Source organism: Scyliorhinus canicula, chromosome 6 (assembly GCF_902713615.1).
Source record: "Scyliorhinus canicula chromosome 6, sScyCan1.1, whole genome shotgun sequence".
Classification (NCBI taxonomy): Eukaryota; Metazoa; Chordata; class Chondrichthyes; order Carcharhiniformes; family Scyliorhinidae; genus Scyliorhinus; species Scyliorhinus canicula.
This window is the reverse complement of record NC_052151.1, coordinates 108,752,379-108,771,305: the sequence shown is the minus strand read 5'-3', so window position 1 is coordinate 108,771,305 and position 18,927 is coordinate 108,752,379. Positions and strand designations below refer to the sequence as shown.

The 18,927-nt window shown below is 48.7% G+C and overlaps 1 protein-coding gene across 1 annotated transcript in view; it reads left to right on the top strand.

Moving 5' to 3' along the window:
* The window catches only part of LOC119967933 (flocculation protein FLO11-like), a gene marked incomplete at its 3' end in the record, with an annotated part of 87,458 nt that overhangs the window by 52,619 nt on the left and 15,912 nt on the right, over positions 1-18,927 (top strand). The window contains exons 4-5 of the mRNA XM_038801031.1: positions 9,308-9,374; positions 14,192-14,353. Coding sequence (XP_038656959.1) covers positions 9,308-9,374; positions 14,192-14,353 — 229 coding nt within the window. The remainder of the gene's footprint in view (positions 1-9,307; positions 9,375-14,191; positions 14,354-18,927) is intronic.

The window sequence follows — 18,927 nt, the reverse complement described above, 5'->3', positions numbered from 1 at the left end:
CCCACTGACCACATGTCCATTCTCCTGCAGGTCGTCCAACCAACGGCGCCAGCACATCCTGAACGGCACCCTCTCCTGACCCTGAGGAGAACAGCTTGGTGGAGAACTCCGATGATGCCATCATTATAGTCTCAGCACAGCTGGCATCCCCACCCTCCCCAGCGCAGATACACTTACCTTGGTGGGAAATGTTAGTGGACAGGCTGCAGGGGCGCAATCTGGTGGGCACCACACTGCTGATGATGCACATCAGGCAGAGGCAGGAACCACCAGGTGAGACAGTTGGCACCATTAGTGAAGGTGTTCAAGGCGTCGTGCAGTCATTGACGGCCATTGCTGAGGGTCTCGGCAGAATGTTCGACTAGTTGGGGATGTCACCCAGTACCAGACCAACCTTGATGAGGTTCTTTGGGACAACTCCCGGTTTCAGCCGGGGCTCAAACCAGCTGCTTTTCCATCACAAAGTGAACCCCAGGGCCTTATGGGCACCGACTGAGAAGAGGGGGTACTGAATGCCAACCCAAACCCGTCCCATGGAGTGGCAATGGTGGCCACCAGCTCCCCGAGTTCCAAACCTCCGATAAGGCTGCATCTCGAGGTCAGCACACAGGCCAGGGTGACATAGCTGTGCATGTGAGCAGCCAACAAGTGAGCCAGGGCCATCTGGCCCCAGAGGACGCCTGCCTGGGGCATCGAGGGCCATGGACGAGTTAGGCAGCTGGCTGCCTCCACCTCAGATGTGCATCCTCGGGAAACACCAAGACATACTGGTAGAGCTAGGAGGACCAGGCACGTGAGGATAACTGAGGGCACCGGGAGAGGGAGAGGGGTTTGGTAGGGGATGGGGAGGTGGGGTGGGATATAGTGGGGGAGGAAATCACCATTGAGCATTGGGTATTGTACAGCACATTAAACACCTTTTTGCACAACCATTATGGTTTCTCTGTCACTTCCTTCTGCAATGAGGGCCAACCTCCGGATCCTTTGCCCATCTCTCCATGCATCGCGCCCCCCCTAGTCCCCGAGCCGCTCACCCACCTTCCGGCCCTGGACAAGCCCCAGACCTGTATCCCATCCCCTGGGTGTTCAGATGTTGTGTGTGGAATTGCCTCCCACGGTGTTCAAGCAGTGTCCAGGCTTCAGAGTGTGATTGCGGGGATGCTAGGCAATGATTCCCACATGCTACATGGCCCGCCTACCCACGGGAACCCGCTTGGCATCTGTGAAGTGCTCACACTAATGATTTGCCAATACCCTGTTAGCAATACCCTTTAGCCGCACAGCCACAGGCCTCAGCTGTTGGTGGGCGTTATAGGTGGTCGATGGGGCAGATGGACAGAGACAAGGGTTGCCCGTGGAATGGGTGTAAACGATCTAGGGGTTGGCATGGTAGTGCCGTGAGTGGTTGCCCCCTAGTTGCCACGCCAGCACCTCCCCCCACCCTCCCAAGTTGGCCCACGCCTGTGGAGGGTCCCCCAACCCCAGCTAAGGGTCCTCATCCTCCTCCCACCGAGTTCTGGGGTGGCAAGCCCATGACCCAGGGCTCTTTGCCTGTGAGCAAAGATGGCTACTCACCTCCTTGGCTCCCGACAGAAGTCCTTCTGCCGGGTTCACGTTTTTCAAAAACTAATTGGTGCCAGCGTGAGCACATACTGGGGAGGCCGCTGAATGACAGGAGGCCGGTGGATATGGGGTGGCTCTTGTTAATTGTATGTAAACGGGGCTTAAGTGGTGATAATTGGTTTCTCGCCACGCTACGGCGAGATCTAATTTTGCCTACATGAGCGGGACGGTTGCATCACAAACTGCTTGGCGCCTGCCGCGATTCTCATTTTTGGCCTCTCCCGCTCTTCACTGACATTGTTTCGCTTGAACCTGAACATAACAAGGCCGGAGAATCGTGTCATGGAATAGCGGTGGGGAACATGCCAGCAGAACCGGTGGGAAACTCCCTGATAAAAACGCCACAAATGACCTTCAAGATTTTTTGGAAGAATCGTACCCTAAGCCTCCGGCTTCCCTCAAAGTTGCACCTCTGCCAGGCGAAAGGGACACCAACATGGTTCAGTTGTGGTATTTACAAAAAGGGCACCGTGGCTGCTGAGAATGAGAGAAGAGGTACAATATGTTCCAAAAGCACAACCGTGGACAGACAGTCATATCGCTGGCTGGGAGTGGCACCTACAAGGGCTGGGGCGAGAAACAGGGGAGGCAACTAGGAGACAGGCCGTGGGTTCAACAATGGGGTGGCCAGGCATGGCAAGGCAGCCTGCAAGGCAGCCACGTGGCTGCACACCCCACTGACTGCCCGTAAATATGTGGAGTCCCACAGGCTATATGGGAGCCCCCTAGACACCCAGGTCAACCCCCACCCCCTCAGGAACCCCCAGAACCCAGTCTACCTATCAACGGGATGTGTGCAACCCAGCGCAGCCAGTGGCTCACCAGGTGTTGACACCCCTCAGTGTACCCATCCAAGGCGCTGACCCACTTGAGGGGGAGCAGGTGGGGCGGAGCAGAAAGCAACCCAAACAGCGATGTATGCACCGTGGCCCCTGCCACCCTCCATGGCTCACTGTACCACCCCCCCACCCCGCCCCAGGGTGGATGCCACACCAGTGGCAACATCAGCCAGCCCAGCGCACAGGTATACGAAATAAGGTAGGAGAACTGGCAGCATGGGTTGGTACCTGGGACTTCGATGTTGTGGCCATTTCAGAGACATGGATAGAGCAGGGACAGGAATGGTTGTTGCAGGTTCCGGGGTTTAGGTGTTTTAGTAAGCTCAGAGAAGGGGGCAAAAGAGGGGGAGGTGTGGCGCTGCTAGTCAAGGACAGTATTACGGTGGCGGAAAGGATGCTAGATGGGGACTCTTCTTCCGAGGTAGTATGGGCTGAGGTTAGAAACAGGAAAGGAGAGGTCACCCTGTTGGGAGTTTTCTATAGGCCACCTAATAGTTCTAGGGATGTAGAGGAAAGGATGGCGAAGATGATTCTGGAAAAGAGCGAAAGTAACAGGGTAGTTGTTATGGGAGACTTTAACTTTCCAAATATTGACTGGAAAAGATATAGTTCGAGTACATTAGATGGGTCGTTCTTTGTACAATGTGTGCAGGAGGGTTTCCTGACACAATATGTTGACAGGCCAACAAGAGGTGAGGCCACATTGGATTTGGTTTTGGGTAATGAACCAGGCCAGGTGTTAGATCTGGAGGTAGGTGAGCACTTTGGAAACAGTGACCACAATTCGGTGACCTTTACGTTAGTGATGGAAAGGGATAAGTATACCCCGCAGGGCAAGAGTTATAGCTGGGGGAAGGGCAATTATGATGCCATTAGACATGACTTAGGATGTGTAGGTTGGAGAAGTAGGCTGCAAGGGTTGGGCATACTGGATATGTGGAGCTTGTTCAAGGAACAGCTATTGCATGTTCTTGATAAGTACGTACCAGTCAGGCAGGGAGGAAGGGGTCGAGCGAGGGAACCGTGGTTTCTCTTGTTAAGAGGAAGAAGGAGGCCTATGTGAAGATGAGGCGTGAAGTTTCAGTTGGGGCGCTTGATAGTTACAAGGAAGCGAGGAAGGATCTAAAGAGAGAGCTGAGACGAGCAAGGAGGGGACATGAGAAGTCTTTGGCAGGTAGGATCAAGGAAAACCCAAAAGTTTTCTATAGTTATGTCAGGAATAAAAGAATGACTAGGGTAAGAGTAGGGCCAGTCAAGGACAGTGGTGGGAAGTTGTGTGTGGAGGCTGAGGAGATAAGCGAGATACTAAATGAATACTTTTCGTCAGTATTCACTCAAGAAAAAGATAATATTGTGGAGGAGAATGCTGAGACCCAGGCTATTAGAATAGATGGCAGTGAGGTGCATAGGGAAGAAGTGTTGGCAATTATGGACAAGGTGAAAATAGATAAGTCCCCGGGGCCTGATGGGATTTATCCTAGGATTCTCTGGGAAGCCAGGGAAGAGATTGCTGAGCCTTTGGCTTTGATTTTTAGGTCATCATTGGCTACAGGAATAGTGCCAGAGGACTGGAGGATAGCAAATGTGGTCCCTTTGTTTAAGAAGGGGAGTAGAGATAACCCCGGTAACTATAGGCCGGTGAGCCTAACGTCTGTGGTGGGTAAAGTCTTGGAGAGGATTATAAAAGATATGATTTATAATCATCTAGATAGGAATAATATGATTAGGGATAGTCAGCATGGTTTTGTGAAGGGTAGGTCATGCCTCACAAACCTCATCGAGTTCTTTGAGAAGGTGACTGAACAGGTAGACGAAGGTAGAGCAGTTGATGTGGTGTATATGGATTTCAGTAAAGTGTTTGATAAGGTTCCCCACGGTCGACTATTGCAGAAAATACGGAGGCTGGGGATTGAGGGTGATTTAGAGATGTGGATCAGAAATTGGCTAGTTGAAAGAAGACAGAGAGTGGTAGTTGATGGGAAATGTTTAGAATGGAGTTCAGTTACGAGTGGCGTACCACAAGGATCTGTTCTGGGGCCGTTGCTGTTTGTCATTTTTATAAATGACCTAGAGGAGGGCGCAGAAGGATGGGTGAGTAAATTTGCAGACGACACTAAAGTCGGTGGAGTTGTAGACAGTGCGGAAGGATGTTGCAGGTTACAGAGGGACATAGATAAACTGCAGAGCTGGGCTGAGAGGTGGCAAATGGAGTTTAATGTGGAGAAGTGTGAGGTGATTCACTTTGGAAAGAATAACAGGAATGCGGAATATTTGGCTAATGGTAAAATTCTTGGTAGTGTGGATGAGCAGAGGGATCTCGGTGTCCATGTACATAGATCCCTGAAAGTTGGCACCCAGGTTGATAGGGTTGTGAAGAAGGCCTATGGTGTGTTGGCCTTTATTGGTAGAGGGATTGAGTTCAGGAGCCATGAGGTCATGTTGCAGTTGTACAAAACTCTAGTACAGCCGCATTTGGAGTATTGCGTACAGTTCTGGTCGCCTCATTATAGGAAGGACGTGGAAGCTTTGGAACGGGTGCAGAGGAGATTTACCAGGATGTTGCCTGGTATGGAGGGAAAATCTTATGAGGAAAGGCTGATGGACTTGAGGTTGTTTTCGTTAGAGAGAAGAAGGTTAAGAGGTGACTTAATAGAGGCATACAAAATGATCAGAGGGTTAGATAGGGTGGACAGCGAGAGCCTTCTCCCGCGGATGGAGGTGGCTAGCACGAGGGGACATAGCCTTAAATTGAGGGGTAATAGATATAGGACAGAGGTCAGAGGTGGGTTTTTTACGCAAAGAGTGGTGAGGCCGTGGAATGCCCTACCTGCAACAGTAGTGAACTCGCCAACATTGACGACATTTAAAAGTTTATTGGATAAGCATATGGCTGATAAGGGCATAGTGTAGGTTAGATGGCCTTTAGTTTTTTTCCATGTCGGTGCAACATCGAGGGCCGAAGGGCCTGTACTGCGCTGTATTGTTCTATGTTCTATGTTCTAGGTAGGCATAGAGGACCCATGGCACACCGCAGCTATGGTCTCAACGGGTGCACATTCCACCTTACCCAGACCCGTCCATGGTTCCTGCCTGCACGCAAGCCACCAGGGATGGCGTTGGTCCATGACATGTGTTGCCCACCTCTGGAAAGAAGGTGGCAACCTGTTGACGGGGTAGCACGTGGCCCACCCAAAGTGAGTACAAGCACTGGACCCCACAGGAGGGCGTAGGACAGCAGTCACAAAGCGCAACGCTGGCAGAGACAGGTAACGGGGCAGGAGCATTCCCCGGTGAGGCCAGGGGCATGGTACGCAGGGAAGACATCAGAGAACAGCCGGGGGAGATGGGGCTAGAATCATGAAGTGGAAGGGGACGTGCAAGGAGTGGGGCTGCAGTGCAGGCCAGGGCCACCTCGTAGCTAATTGGGCCTGGCACGAGAATACTCACCATGCTAACATGGCTACCCCTTTACCCCCTGCAGAAAATGGATTTGGTGTGAAGCCGGGTGTGGTTGGCATCTGCCTGGCCACCACAGCCCTGGTGGATACACTGAGAGTGCATGAGCAAGAGCTGCCCGGGAACACCCTTCAGAACAAGAGCCTGCACACGAGGAGCAGGAGCCAGGCAGCGACGATGGAGAGCGAGCTGCCCAGCAGGCCAAGGAGGAGGTGGGATGGAGGCGTCGTATCGGGCCTTGTGTATACCAGCAGCACCTGTCATACGAGGGCCTGCCTGACCGGGTGCGCTGCCGCCAACTGCGGCTGAGCAGAGAGACCATGTGCCATCTGTACCATGCGTCCCTGACCCAGGCCCCTGCTGCCTCCAACGGTGACCACTCGGGGTACACCAGACAGCCTGTAGGCACTGGCCCATGCTATTATGACCCCACATCGGCAGATTCCCACACCACCACCCCAAACAACAACCCCCCTGTACAATAGATCCCACACACACCACCGGCCCACTCCTCCCCCCCACGCCCCTCCACACCCATACCCAACACAACCGGCACACCCTCCGCACACAGCCCAGTCCAGTAGCACAGTGGGTAACACTATTGCTTCACAGCTCCAGGGTCCCAGGTTCGATTCCCAGCTTGAGTCACTGTCTGTGCGGAGTCTGCACGTTCTCTCCGTCTCTGCGTGGGTTTCTTCCGGGTGCTTCGGTTTTCTCCCACAGTCCAAAGATGTGCATGTTAGGTCGATTGGCTATGTTAAATTGCCCTTAGTGTCCAAAAAGATTAGTTGGGGTTACTGGGTTACGGAGATAGGGTGGAAGTGAGGGCTTAAGGAGGGCCAGTGCAGACCCGATGGGCCTAATGGCCTCCTTCTACACTGTAAACCCAATGATTTTATGACAGGACCAGACAATTTCACATTGTTCGTTTTTATGGCTGAAGAGGTCCATCAACTCTGAAGTGCCTCCTCTTTTGAGCAGGTGTTCTTTCTAACAGCAGTTTTTTTCTGAAGATGCTGGGCTGGATTCTCCATTTGAGAGACTAAGTGCAGATACCAGGACTGAATGATGGGTCTTCCACAGTCCCGGAGCAATTCAGGACATGCAAATTGGCCAGCACTCACACCACGTAGAACTAGTGCAATTCCAACTGGAGCCTGTATCGGGTTCACTGCGATTGTCAGGATTGGCACTGGAGGGCATGAGTTGCATATAAACACTCCACTCCCCACACATTCTCATTCCAGCCCAGAAGATGGCATCCCGAAGAGCGGCCCCGAGGTTGACGGATGCAGAGCTTGAGATGCTGCTGGATGCCATGGGGGAGAGACAGGACACTTTCTTCCCTGGGCGCAGATGACAGAGGCAGTCAGCGCCATGGGCCCCACCGCAAGGACCAGTTAGCTGTGCCAGAAAAAGCTACATGACCTCCTGTTGGCGGCCCAGGTGAGTTACCACCTCCATGCCCCTTGCACCACCCTCGTCCACATCAAGCCTCTTTCCCGGCTGAGGAGTTGGCTCCTAGTCGACAGGGGTTATCTGCTGATTTAGTGGCTGATGACGTCTATCCGGAGGCCACAGATGATGCCCATGCTGCACCCAGGATGTGATCAAGATACAGTTCAGGGTGCCTTGGCTAATCTAGAAGGGCCCTCCAGTATCGCGCTAGGAGAGTCTCCCACATCGTGGTGGCCTTCTGCATCCTGCGCAACATCATGTAGCAGAGGGGCGATGTTCTGGCGGAGGTAATGAACGCCAGGTTTGTCTGACAAGGAGGATGCAGGGAAGGGCGAGAATGGGGAGGGCATGGGTCCCGGACAGGCACAGGAGGCCACACATGTGCCCCTGGGCTGGCATGCACGGGACGCTCAAATGGCTCCAGGTTTTGCCGTCTAGGGAACCTGGCCAACGGTATGGACACACCGTCCCACCTTCACAACCTCTGCTCCGGCCGACCACTCCGTGATTCCTACCTGCAGCACAATGGGGTGCGGGCCCTGGGTTGGCAGTAACAGCGGATCTGGTCTATGGGATGAAGGATGATGACAACCCACTCCGCGAGGAACTCTGGTGCTCCAAGTCATTTGATAATGTTTGACTCCTGCCCACGGTAGCACTTTCTATCGTCCACCTGGGTGATCACTGCATGCGAGCTGGCCATTCCATCACATGGTCTCACCAAACCCTTGCCGTGGCAGAGTTGGGGACAGTGGGTGGGGGGCGGGGAGGATGGCCCGGTGAATGCTGGCTGGATGGAGATCTATGACTCACGTCCTCCCCAATTACCGCCCATCCCCTCCCCCATCTCAGCTGTCCCTCCACAGCCAGCCCTTCCCAGCTCATCCCTCACACCCACCTGACAGAGCACCGAGCCAGGTTGCAACATTGTGAACTGGTGTTTATTGTGGAAAGGTGAACATACACATCCAGGTTTGTGCCCTAGCTCCTAACACTATACTGTGTGCTGCACCCGTGACAACTTAACTGGTGTCTATCTTTCTGACCTTCTGGGCCCCAACGCTATGTCTAGGTGGATCCTCAGGCAGTACATCAGGAGTGGAGGCGGCCTGGTGCGGTTCCTGCCCTGTGACCTGGGTCACCTTTGGCGGTTGTCTTTTGGGATGACAGGGCCTAGTTGGGCCCAGCTGCGGCTTGGGTTCCCCAGGTAGTGTGGTGCTGCCCTATTCTGCCTGCCGACCCCGGGAGCATAAGGGCCCAGGCGGAGGGGTCGACCTCCATCGCTAATAGGGATTTGCAATGTTAGTAATGTGAACACTCCCAATTGGATTCCCTTGCGTAGATGTGCCATGTCGCAGGTGACTGTTTCTACCTGGCAACCCAATCAGACTGTGAGGCCTGGACACTTTGCCTGAACACTGGAGGCTTCAACACCGCAGGGGCAGCAGCCTCGTTAGCGAGGGTATTACCGGGCACACTCCAGGCACAGTCCAGGCGAATCAGCTGGTAGAAGAGTCATTTCCCATGAGAAGCCGTGGGCATCATTACTGGCCTTAATTGGCGTTAGATACCGTTAGAGGCCGCGCTTGGCAGACGTCATTAAACACCCGGAAACACTGCTCGCTACCACACGTTTCTATTAGATCGCACTTATAGTTTTCTTTAATTTGGGATACTTCAACATAATATTAAAGTAAACATTGTACTCAAGTTAATATGTGCAATGGCTGGGGCTTTCAAGTGTAATTATAAAATCAGATTTGTGCTCAGTTTATTGATCATAATTGCTTTTATTTTATAGGACAATATTCCAAAATCTGAGACAACATTATAACATTATATTCATTGTTGCTAAATGGAGAATGTTTTGAAAGTGCAAATTTTTTAGACTGAACTGTGCAACCTAATAACCTCAATGCATTCTCATTTAGGCAGAAGAGACTTCCTTAACAGAAGACAGTAATATTCAAATCCATCTCAACAGACTGAAGAGAAATGGTGAGAGATGAGCACAAGTTACTATTCTAGGGTCCCTAAAATGTGACGGTAACATTTAGAAATTATTTCCTAAAATAATTTCTATTTAGATTAGTTTAAAATTGTCAAATTGATTTTTGAATTGAAACTATTCCAGTTTTATTAGTCAAGAGGAAAGCAACACATGATTGGGGGTAACTAAAATCTGAATTTCAATGTGTTAGGAAGAAAACTATAGTCATTGTTGTCAGCCTTTCATTGAAATCCTTTAAACTAGACCAGTTGTTCACTATCCGTGTTTGTTCATAAACATCAGGAACTCCACTCACAGGTTATCATCCAGGTGTAAATCATGAATGCCACCTCATTGAGTCTTCCCAACATTCTTGAATGCCTGGCAGAAGGCTGGGGGGGAGGGAAACTACACAATGGGGGGAAGGGGTAAAAGGACAGGAGGGAGGGAAGGGAGAGAGGCCCACATGGCATTGGGAGTGGGGAGAATGACGAAAGAGGTAAACATACCCAAGAGGGTTAATCGAGTGGGTTAGGAGAGAGGGTGGTAGTGGGTAGAATGCTGGCTATGACAGTTCACACAGGGTGGCAACAAAAACAACAATGCCAGGAATGATCATCTTGGCACACCCCAACAAAGGGAAACCTCAGAGTGCAGAGGCACATTCACATAGAGTAAATGGCAACGACAGCCATCTTGGATGCCCCCTGGACAAAAGGAAACCCCGGAGCGCAGGGGCATAGCCACATGCTGAGCACGGTGAGCATGGCCATCTTTGTGACCCCCAACCCCAAACAAAGGGAAATCCCAGATTGAAGGGGTGCATCCACAAGGTAAGTATGATTGACCCACCAGGAGGGGGGGGGGGGGAACAGAAACCCCCATCAGGAGATCCAACTAGGACATCAGTGGACTTAAAGGCCCAATGAAAAGCTACAGAGTCTTCACCCATCTGAAAAGTCTGAGGGCTGTTGTTCACTTCCCCCAGGAAACACACCTGAGGGAGAACGTGGGGGAGAATTAGCTGGGTGGGTCAGATGTACCAATCTTGATACAGGATGATGGTGAGTGTGTAGCTATATTACTAAACAAGGGGACAGACTTCACAGCGACAAAGCTGATTACGGACCGAAGGGGGGCACGGTATGTCATGGTTAGTGGTGTCTTGGAAGGGGCACCAATGATCCTTGTAAACATGTACACTCCCAACTTGGATGATGCGGAATTCATGAAGAAAACAATGGCAGAAATCCCCGACATAGACCCACATTGACTCATCATGGGGGAGGGACTTTAACTAAGTACAGGACCTACGGACACACAGATCCAGCCCCAAATCAGGGAAGCTAACAAATATTGTGAGAGAGCTGAATGTCTTCCTTGAGCATATGGGGCAGTGGACCCCTAGAGTTCTCCTTCTCCTCCCAGGTCCACAGGTCTACTCTATGATCGACTTATTTGTAGTGGGGAAATTGGTGCTTCCATGGGCAGTAGGAGTTGAATACCCTGCAATTGTCCTCTCCGTCCAATATCCACACCATGTGAATGAGGTTGGAGCCGGGCTGGGATCAATGCCCCACCCTCATGGAGGCTGGACACAGCATTTTGAAGTGACATCAGAGGCCATAGACAGGTATGTTACCAACAAACAGAACAGAGAGATCTTACCCTCCACATTCTGGGAAGTGCTGAAGGCGGTGATCAGGAGGGACATTACTGCATTCAAAGCATTGAAAGACAGGAAGGATAGGGTGGCCAGGTAACAGCTGGTTGATTCCATACGGGAGTTGGGCCAGAGGTACTCCATGACTCCAGTGGAACTTCTGGCGGAGAGGAAAAGATTACAAATGGACTTTGACCTACTCACCACCAGGAAAGCAGTGCTACAGCTTTGTCAGGATCTTTGATGAGCATGGAGACAAGGCTGGCTGCCTGCTGGCCCACCAGCTGAGGAAACAGGCAGCCACAAAAGAAATAGCTCAGGCCAAAGACAGGTGCACCACGGCAGCATGGTAGCACAGTGGTTAGTATTGTTGCTTCACAGCACCAGGGTCCCAGGTTCCCCGCCGGGTCACAGTCTATGCAGAGTCTGCACGTTCTCCCCGTGTCTGCGTGGGTTTCCTCCATGTGCTCCAGTTTCTTTCCACAAGGCCCGAAAGAAGTGTTGTTCGGTGAATTGGACATTCTGAACAGGGGCCGGAATATGGCGACTAGGCGCTTTTCACAGTAACTTCATTGCAGTGTTAATGTAAACCTACTTGTGACATTAAAGATTATAAACAAGCTAGTCACAGCACCAGAACAGATCAACAAAGCGTTTTCAGCCATCTACTCTGTTGTGAATAAATGTGTTGGTTTAGCGTTGTTTTGTGAATTATTGAATACAAAATATGAGAACTCAATAAAAATATTTTCAAAAACAAATAGTGCTGGAAAATTTGGATAACACCAAGGGTCGGCACTGAGTCCCATCCTCTTCCAGTTTTTCATGCATGTTTAACTGAGTAAGAGAGATGGGGAGAGCCATGGTCAGTAATGTTTGCAGATTACATTGAGCTATGTGGTGGGAATAATGATAACATCTGGAGAACTGGAGAAAAGCACTGGAAGCAAATACCCAATGGACTGTCAATTTGAGCCTATGGAAGAGGATCAGACTGAAGATGGAAATGGGAAAATATTAATGGATTAGCTCTGGTTGGTGGAATTGGAAGAAGTCCGGTGGAGTGTTATGTGATAGAAAAGTATTGATGAAACTGAAAGGAAGAATCTACAAGACAGTTTCGAGACCGGGCTTGTGATATAGTGCAGAAACATAGGCAGCATCAAGGAGAGAGAAACAATAACTAATGTGATGCGGATGCTTAGACGGATGTGTGGAGTAACGAGAAAGGACAAAATCAGGAACAACCAGATCGGGGGTGAGTGATGGTTGTGGGAGCATTGAGGAAAGTAGCTGAGAAGAGATTTGTTGCAGAGCGAAAGTGAGAGAGAGAAGAAACACGGTGAGGGGAGTGATAGTGATAGGACTTCAGGAAAAAAGGAGAATAGGAAGGCCTAAGAATAGACGGTCCAGTGGGATTAGAAGTAGAATGGATGACTGCCAGGAGATGATGGAGAAGGATGACCAATCAACTTGGTGGCCCCAAGTAAAATCCGAGATGCCAAAAAGAGAAGTATGGGTAGTTTCTCAAAATCGACAACCTTCCAGTTTTGGATCTTGCCAGTTTTTTGAAAAAAAATTGGACCCTTAATTCAATGAATGGAGGAAACATGAAATCAAGCGAATAAGTTCCTTTAGAATACATATTGAAATTTCCATCTGAGTTTCCAGCATATCCTGGAGACTTTCTCACAAAGGATCTTCACCTATCTTTTCTATTCATTCTAACAAAGCTGAATCTGACAAGTTGCCTGCATCTGCTGGCTATTTTGGCAGAATTGCTTTAAATCTATTGCCATGTGCAGTATATCATCATCACAAGCTGTATTAAGATTTGTAATTTTTAACCTGCACAGAGCCATCCATTTGGGGTCAGGTTTGGTGGTTCTTTGTGGGTCGGGTGGTTGTGATCAGATCAGATTGGGTGGATCAGGCTGAGCTGGGTTGGGTGGGGTCAAGGGACAGTAAGCCATTCAGAATGCAGGAACTAAATAACTACATCACTGCAGCCTTGGTTTAAATATGGACAAAAGAGCTGAACTCCAGCGGTGAAGCAAGAGTGGCTGCCTTTGACATCAAAGCATCATTTGACCGAGTATGACATTAATGATCCTCATAAAACTGGAGTCAGTGGGAATCAGGGGCATAAAGAAAGATGATTGTGGTGGTTGGAGGTCAATCTCAGCTCCAAGACATCACTGCAGGAGTTCCTCAGGGTAGTATCCTAGGCCGAACCATCTTCAGTTGCTTTATCAATGACCTTCTTTCCATCATAAGTTCAGAGGGTTTGTTGATGATTTCACAATGCTCAGCAACATTCTTGCCTCATCAGATGCCAAAGCAGTCCATGCCCAAATTCAGCAAAACCTGGAGCAGATCTAGGCTTGCGTTGACAAGTGGCAAGACACACTGCAGCAATTCAACAAGGTTTCTTGATAGCACTTTACAAATCCGTATCCTCTTGCTGAGAGTTTATAAGGGCAACAGATACCTGAGAAAACCATCACCTGCAAGTTCACGGGCAAGTTACACACCACTCTGACTTGGCCATTTTGCCATTTCTTCACAGTCACTGGGTCAAATCCTTGGAACTCCCTCCCTAACAGCACTCTGGGTGTACCTACATCATATGGACTGCAGTGGTTCAAGAAGACTGCTCATGCCACCATCTCAAGGGTTATTAGGGATGGGCAATAAATGCTGGCTTAGCCAGCGATGCCCACACCCCATGAAATAATTAACAAAACATCCAGTGACCTCTTGCTGTAAGACTTCCATAGTGCAATTTGGGTGCCTATTCTGAACGAATTTGTGCTAATTAATTAGACAAGAACATCTTGATCTGAATTTGTGTTGATTGTTGTTCACTAGGTTATTATTGTGTAGATATTTTCCACGTTTACTGTAAATGATCAGTATATTAATCACAGGAAATGGAAGTGAGACTCGCCAGTCTATAGTTGCCAGTAATTTTTTTTGTCCCCTGTTTAAGCATGAGTACCGGATCAGGCTGTTTCCAATCTTCATGGATGTTACTAATTTGATTACCACTACTATTTTGTTTTTGGTGATAGTAAATATTAACCAGGTTTAACTGTTTTGCTGTGAAATATTACTGTTAATTATTTTGCCATTAAACTAACTCTTTGCTAAATGTTATAGTCAATCAACAACACGAATATGAACTGGACATTGCACTGAAGAATACAGAAAATGGTTCGTCTGATCAGGACCTGAAAACACATCTGGAAAAATTATCGTATCCCATTCAAGTGCTTTTTGATAATGGCACAATAAATATTACTGACATCACTGTTGTAACAGGTGAGTGTGGATGGAATAAGCCAAAAATCTTGAACACTTGTAAAGAAAGTACATGTGATACCATTTTAAAATTGGTCTGTGACTAACAGAGCTATGGTAAAAATAAACCAACACTTTTAAGATGATTCTTTTTCACTTGACAATTACATTTGTCTGAAATGTCACTTCAACTGAAAAGAATCTTTGAAGTACTTTTCATAAAAATTACAAAACAGGAGGAGGAACCCGGTGGACCCTCAGCTGTTTTGCTTTATCAAGTTTATCTCTTGAATGCCTGGAACGCGTTGCCAGGGAAGGTTATGGCAGCAGATACATTAACGGCGTTCAAAAGTTAATTCAACAAATACATGGATAGGATGGGCATAGAGGGATACAGCACAAGGTAGAGCTGAGGGTTTTGGCCAAGGGTGGTATCATGACCGGTACAGGCTTGAAGTGCCGAAGGGCCTGTTCCTGTGCTGTACTGTTCTTTGTTCTTTGTTCCTTGTTCTTACCTTACTTGGTAAAGCCACCATCAATGTGATGTAGCTTTTGTGATCAAACTTCTGGTCAGGGTGATGCTGTTGTTGTCTGGCATACCACCTCTAGGAAGTTTCTCAGGGTTATCTTGACCAAAAGTTGAAAACAGGTGCCTGAATAGCAAGTGCTGTGTATAAAATACACAATAAGAATGCAATTTTCTTGGAACAGTAAATGTGGGATTAAAGCACCCACTTCCATTGAGAGTATGGAGTGTCCTGGCTGACGCACAGCAGCAGGCTTCAGGATGGCTCAGGGACAAAGAGAGTTGATGCACAGATACTATTATATTTCTATTATATTTCCATGTAATTGTGTGGTAAAACATCCCACTTCAGACCTTATGCCGAAAATAAAGTAATTGCTGAAGCATAAGAAAATAATTTGGCATAGGGCACTGTGTCCAGGAAATCCTGGGCTGAGGTAATTGTCCTTCAACAACAAATAACCTCCAATGTGACTGTGCATGACTCCAAGCAGTGAAGAGCCCACATTCGTGTTGATTTTAGTTCTCCAGGGCTTCTTTAGCCTACTCTGTCAAATGTTGAGGGCAATTGCAAACACTGATGTGATTGAATCCATAGAATACCTACTCTGGAAAAGGACGCCATTCAGCCCATTGAGTCTGCCCTGGCCCTCCAAAAGAGCATCCCATCTATCAATAACAAATTGGAGGAAATACAGATAAATACAAAAACTGATAAAAACAAAATAGAAGTCTGGAGGCGACAGTCTTTAATATATCCCTTGGCCAATTCGCCGGATCACCATTTCCACATCCCGCCGCTGCATTACTTCCTTCTCCGTGGTATGTTAATGCGATCTTCCTGTTACGGTCCTTTCTTCTGTAGGCCTGTATCCTTATGTCCATTCCAGAGGGATAAATCCCAAGCAGAACACCACGAGTGCATAATACATTCTGAAAAGAGATCAGGGTAGCGTCTGTTATTATTCCCCAATATCTGATTCCTTTGTCTCCTTATCTCACCCTCAGATTCTGGCTCATTCTCTCACTGACCCCCTTTTATAATATCTTTATTCCAAAATCTGAGGTGGCCAGGCATCCGTACTTTATTTTGCGCTTCCTGGGGATGATGCATTTTGTAGCTAATACCACAAGTTAGAGTCGCACAAGCAGAAATCGTGTAGATGAGAAAGAAGCTTTTAGCTAAACCCAAAGACAAGGAATGACGATCTCGGAAAGCCTTGTGGAGGTCTGTGTATATACTCTGAATCAGAGTAGTCCAGACATCCGTGTTTAATAGGGTGCTTTCCTGGGATGGTGAGTTTCGCCACAAGTCAGAATTACACAAGCGGAAGCCCCATGAACAAGAAGAGATGACAAAAATGAAATGAGAAGGAGCCTGTGGAGGTTTATGCTGTCCTCCCCACCAGCAGAACACAAGCACAGTTTATTCATCAAGCAGAACCAGTGTCTGCTACTGTGAGGAGATGATCTACTTTCCCAGTGTGAATTTTGGGCAGAACAGGCAGCCTTGTGGAGATTATCTTGGATGAATTCAAAGGAGGATGAAAATGTGGATCCAGGAAAGAGAACAAGTGGCCTGTCGCAGGGCCTAGAGTTAACACAAATGAATTGATGCGACCATCAATTCACTCAGAGACACGAGTTGAAGTAAACTGTGGCTTTAATCGGCTTACAACTGAGCCTGCCTGCGACTATACTGAACTGAGGGCAGACCCGTAGGACTGCAGCACTTATACTTCCTGCTGGGGGTGGAGCCAAGGGCGGAGCCCTGTACATGCTCCTCATCTCCCCCTGTGGGCAGAGCCACGCAACTGCTCACAGATGGAGCCCACAGGGACACAGTAATGTACAGTGTGAATTTATAGTGGTTACACATTCACCACATGAATGATATACATTCTTGTATTTACAATTAGGGATGGTAGAGCCCCGGTATTTTCCCTAAGGTACTGATTTTTAAGTGGGTGGGCTCTGGCTACCTGAAGCTTGTCCTTCGACTGCCTCCCTACCTGAGCTCCATACTAGGCATTTCCAGGAATCTCTAAGCCAGGTGCCCTTGAGTGTACTTGGCTTGATCACAACTCATTTCTTTCTCCTCCAGGGTATTAGGTGGAGTTTCACATCTGGGGTCTGTAGGAGTGGAACTCGCAGCAAGGGGTCAGGATCGGAACCCCAGGGGTGGGGCCAGCAACCACTGCTTCAATTCCCTCTAGCGATACACGATAGTGATGACAGTTGTTCTGGGAGCCAAATTCCTTCATTTGGTTCACATGGTACCATCCGGCTTTCCCGGAATCCATCAGTATCCGATAAACGAATGAGCTTGCCTTATATACCACCGGGTAGGGTCTCCTGTATCTGGGGATAGGGAGTGCATAGCTGAAAAACGTGAAGCATGATCTTCTGTCCAACCTCATACCTGATGGGGTTCACCTTGCCATTTGCTTTACTCGGCTACTTCTTTTCCCCCTTTTTAATGGCTGCTGCCATTTGTCCAGCTTCAATGTTCCCCAGCAGTGTTTTGACTGCGGTCACTTGGCTAAAGTCAGCGAGCTCAGATTTAGATAAATCCAGCCCGAGCAGGGATTCAATCCCTCTCATAGGCCGCCCTGTCGTGGACCCATGGGGGCTGAACCCAGGAGAGCTGGAATCTGAGTTCCCTACTATCACGAGGACAAATGGCAGGACTTTGTTCCAGGTGTGGTTACTTTGTTGGACGCTCTGACGGATCATTTATTTGAGGATATGGTTCATCCTTTCCATTATCCCACTGGAATAAGGATGATATACAATATGGAACTTTTGGCTGACCCCCAAATCAGTTCATCACCTTCTGCATCACCTGTGCAGTGAAATTAATGTCTTGGTCCGAATCTATACTACGAGGGAGACCACACCTGGTGAAGATTTGCTGCACTAGGATATCTTCCGTTACTCTGGCCATATTGATTTGAGTGGGGAAGGTTTGGACCCAATTACTAAGAGTGTCAATGACGACCAGGATGTATTTGTAACCTCCTGTGTCGGGCGGTAGGGGACCGATATAATTAATTTGCAGATTTGTACAGAGGCCTTCGAGGGTTAGGGTATGCTTCAGTTCTCCCTTACGGGTCTGGATTGTTTTGGGTGCAGACTATGCAGTTATTGACATAATGACGCACATCTTTATCTATGTCTGGCCACCAGCACAATCCCTTAATTAGTCCACCCATGGCCGCTGGCCATTGATGACCCTGGATATTCTGGTATTGGTAAATAATTTGGTTGTGGTCCCTAGTTGGTACATGTACCAGTCATCCTTAAGGACTAGCCCTGGTTGCTGCTGTGGGTCTGTTTAAGGTCTTCACCATTAGTCTGGCTTATAGTGATGGCACCGATCGGCTCAGTAATCGGAATTTATCAAGTTTCCCTCTCCCGCGCGCCCTGCTTGGCCAATTCATCCACCCTTCGGGAAGTTCTATGATGGGTCTTAACTTCAATGATGCTGTACTCATGGCCACCGGCAATCTGCAAAATAAATGTAAGCAGGGGTACAGATGGTGAAGGTTTCCCATCTGCAGACACAAATTCCCGAGCTTCTCATGAGTGGCAGGAAGTCAGTTAAACTATTACAGACATTGATGCTGTCCAGTGTATGTCTGCCGGTGTGGGGAACTGGTCAGGGTGGCTGACCACGTGAGCTATGGCCACTAACTCTGCAGCATGGACGCTCATCTGAATGGGAGATTTTAAAGCTATGTCCCTCAGGGACTTGCCTTACTGGCTTCCACATAGATGTTGCAGCCTATCTTTCTGTTCCTGTCCTCCACCATGGAGGATCCGTCTACAAATATTGTAAGGGCCTGTTTTGTCTGCTCCCTGAATCATCCCTCCTTTCCTTTTGGCACAAATGGCCCCTTGGGGTCATTTATTGCCGTTACCTTGCACTCATGAGGTTCCCCTCTATTATCAGCTATAAAAGTGGGGGTATAGCTATGATGAGAGGTTGAATAAACTCGGTTTGTTCTCACTGGAACAACGGAGGTTGAGGGGCCACCTGATAGAGGTCTACAAAATTATGGCGGGC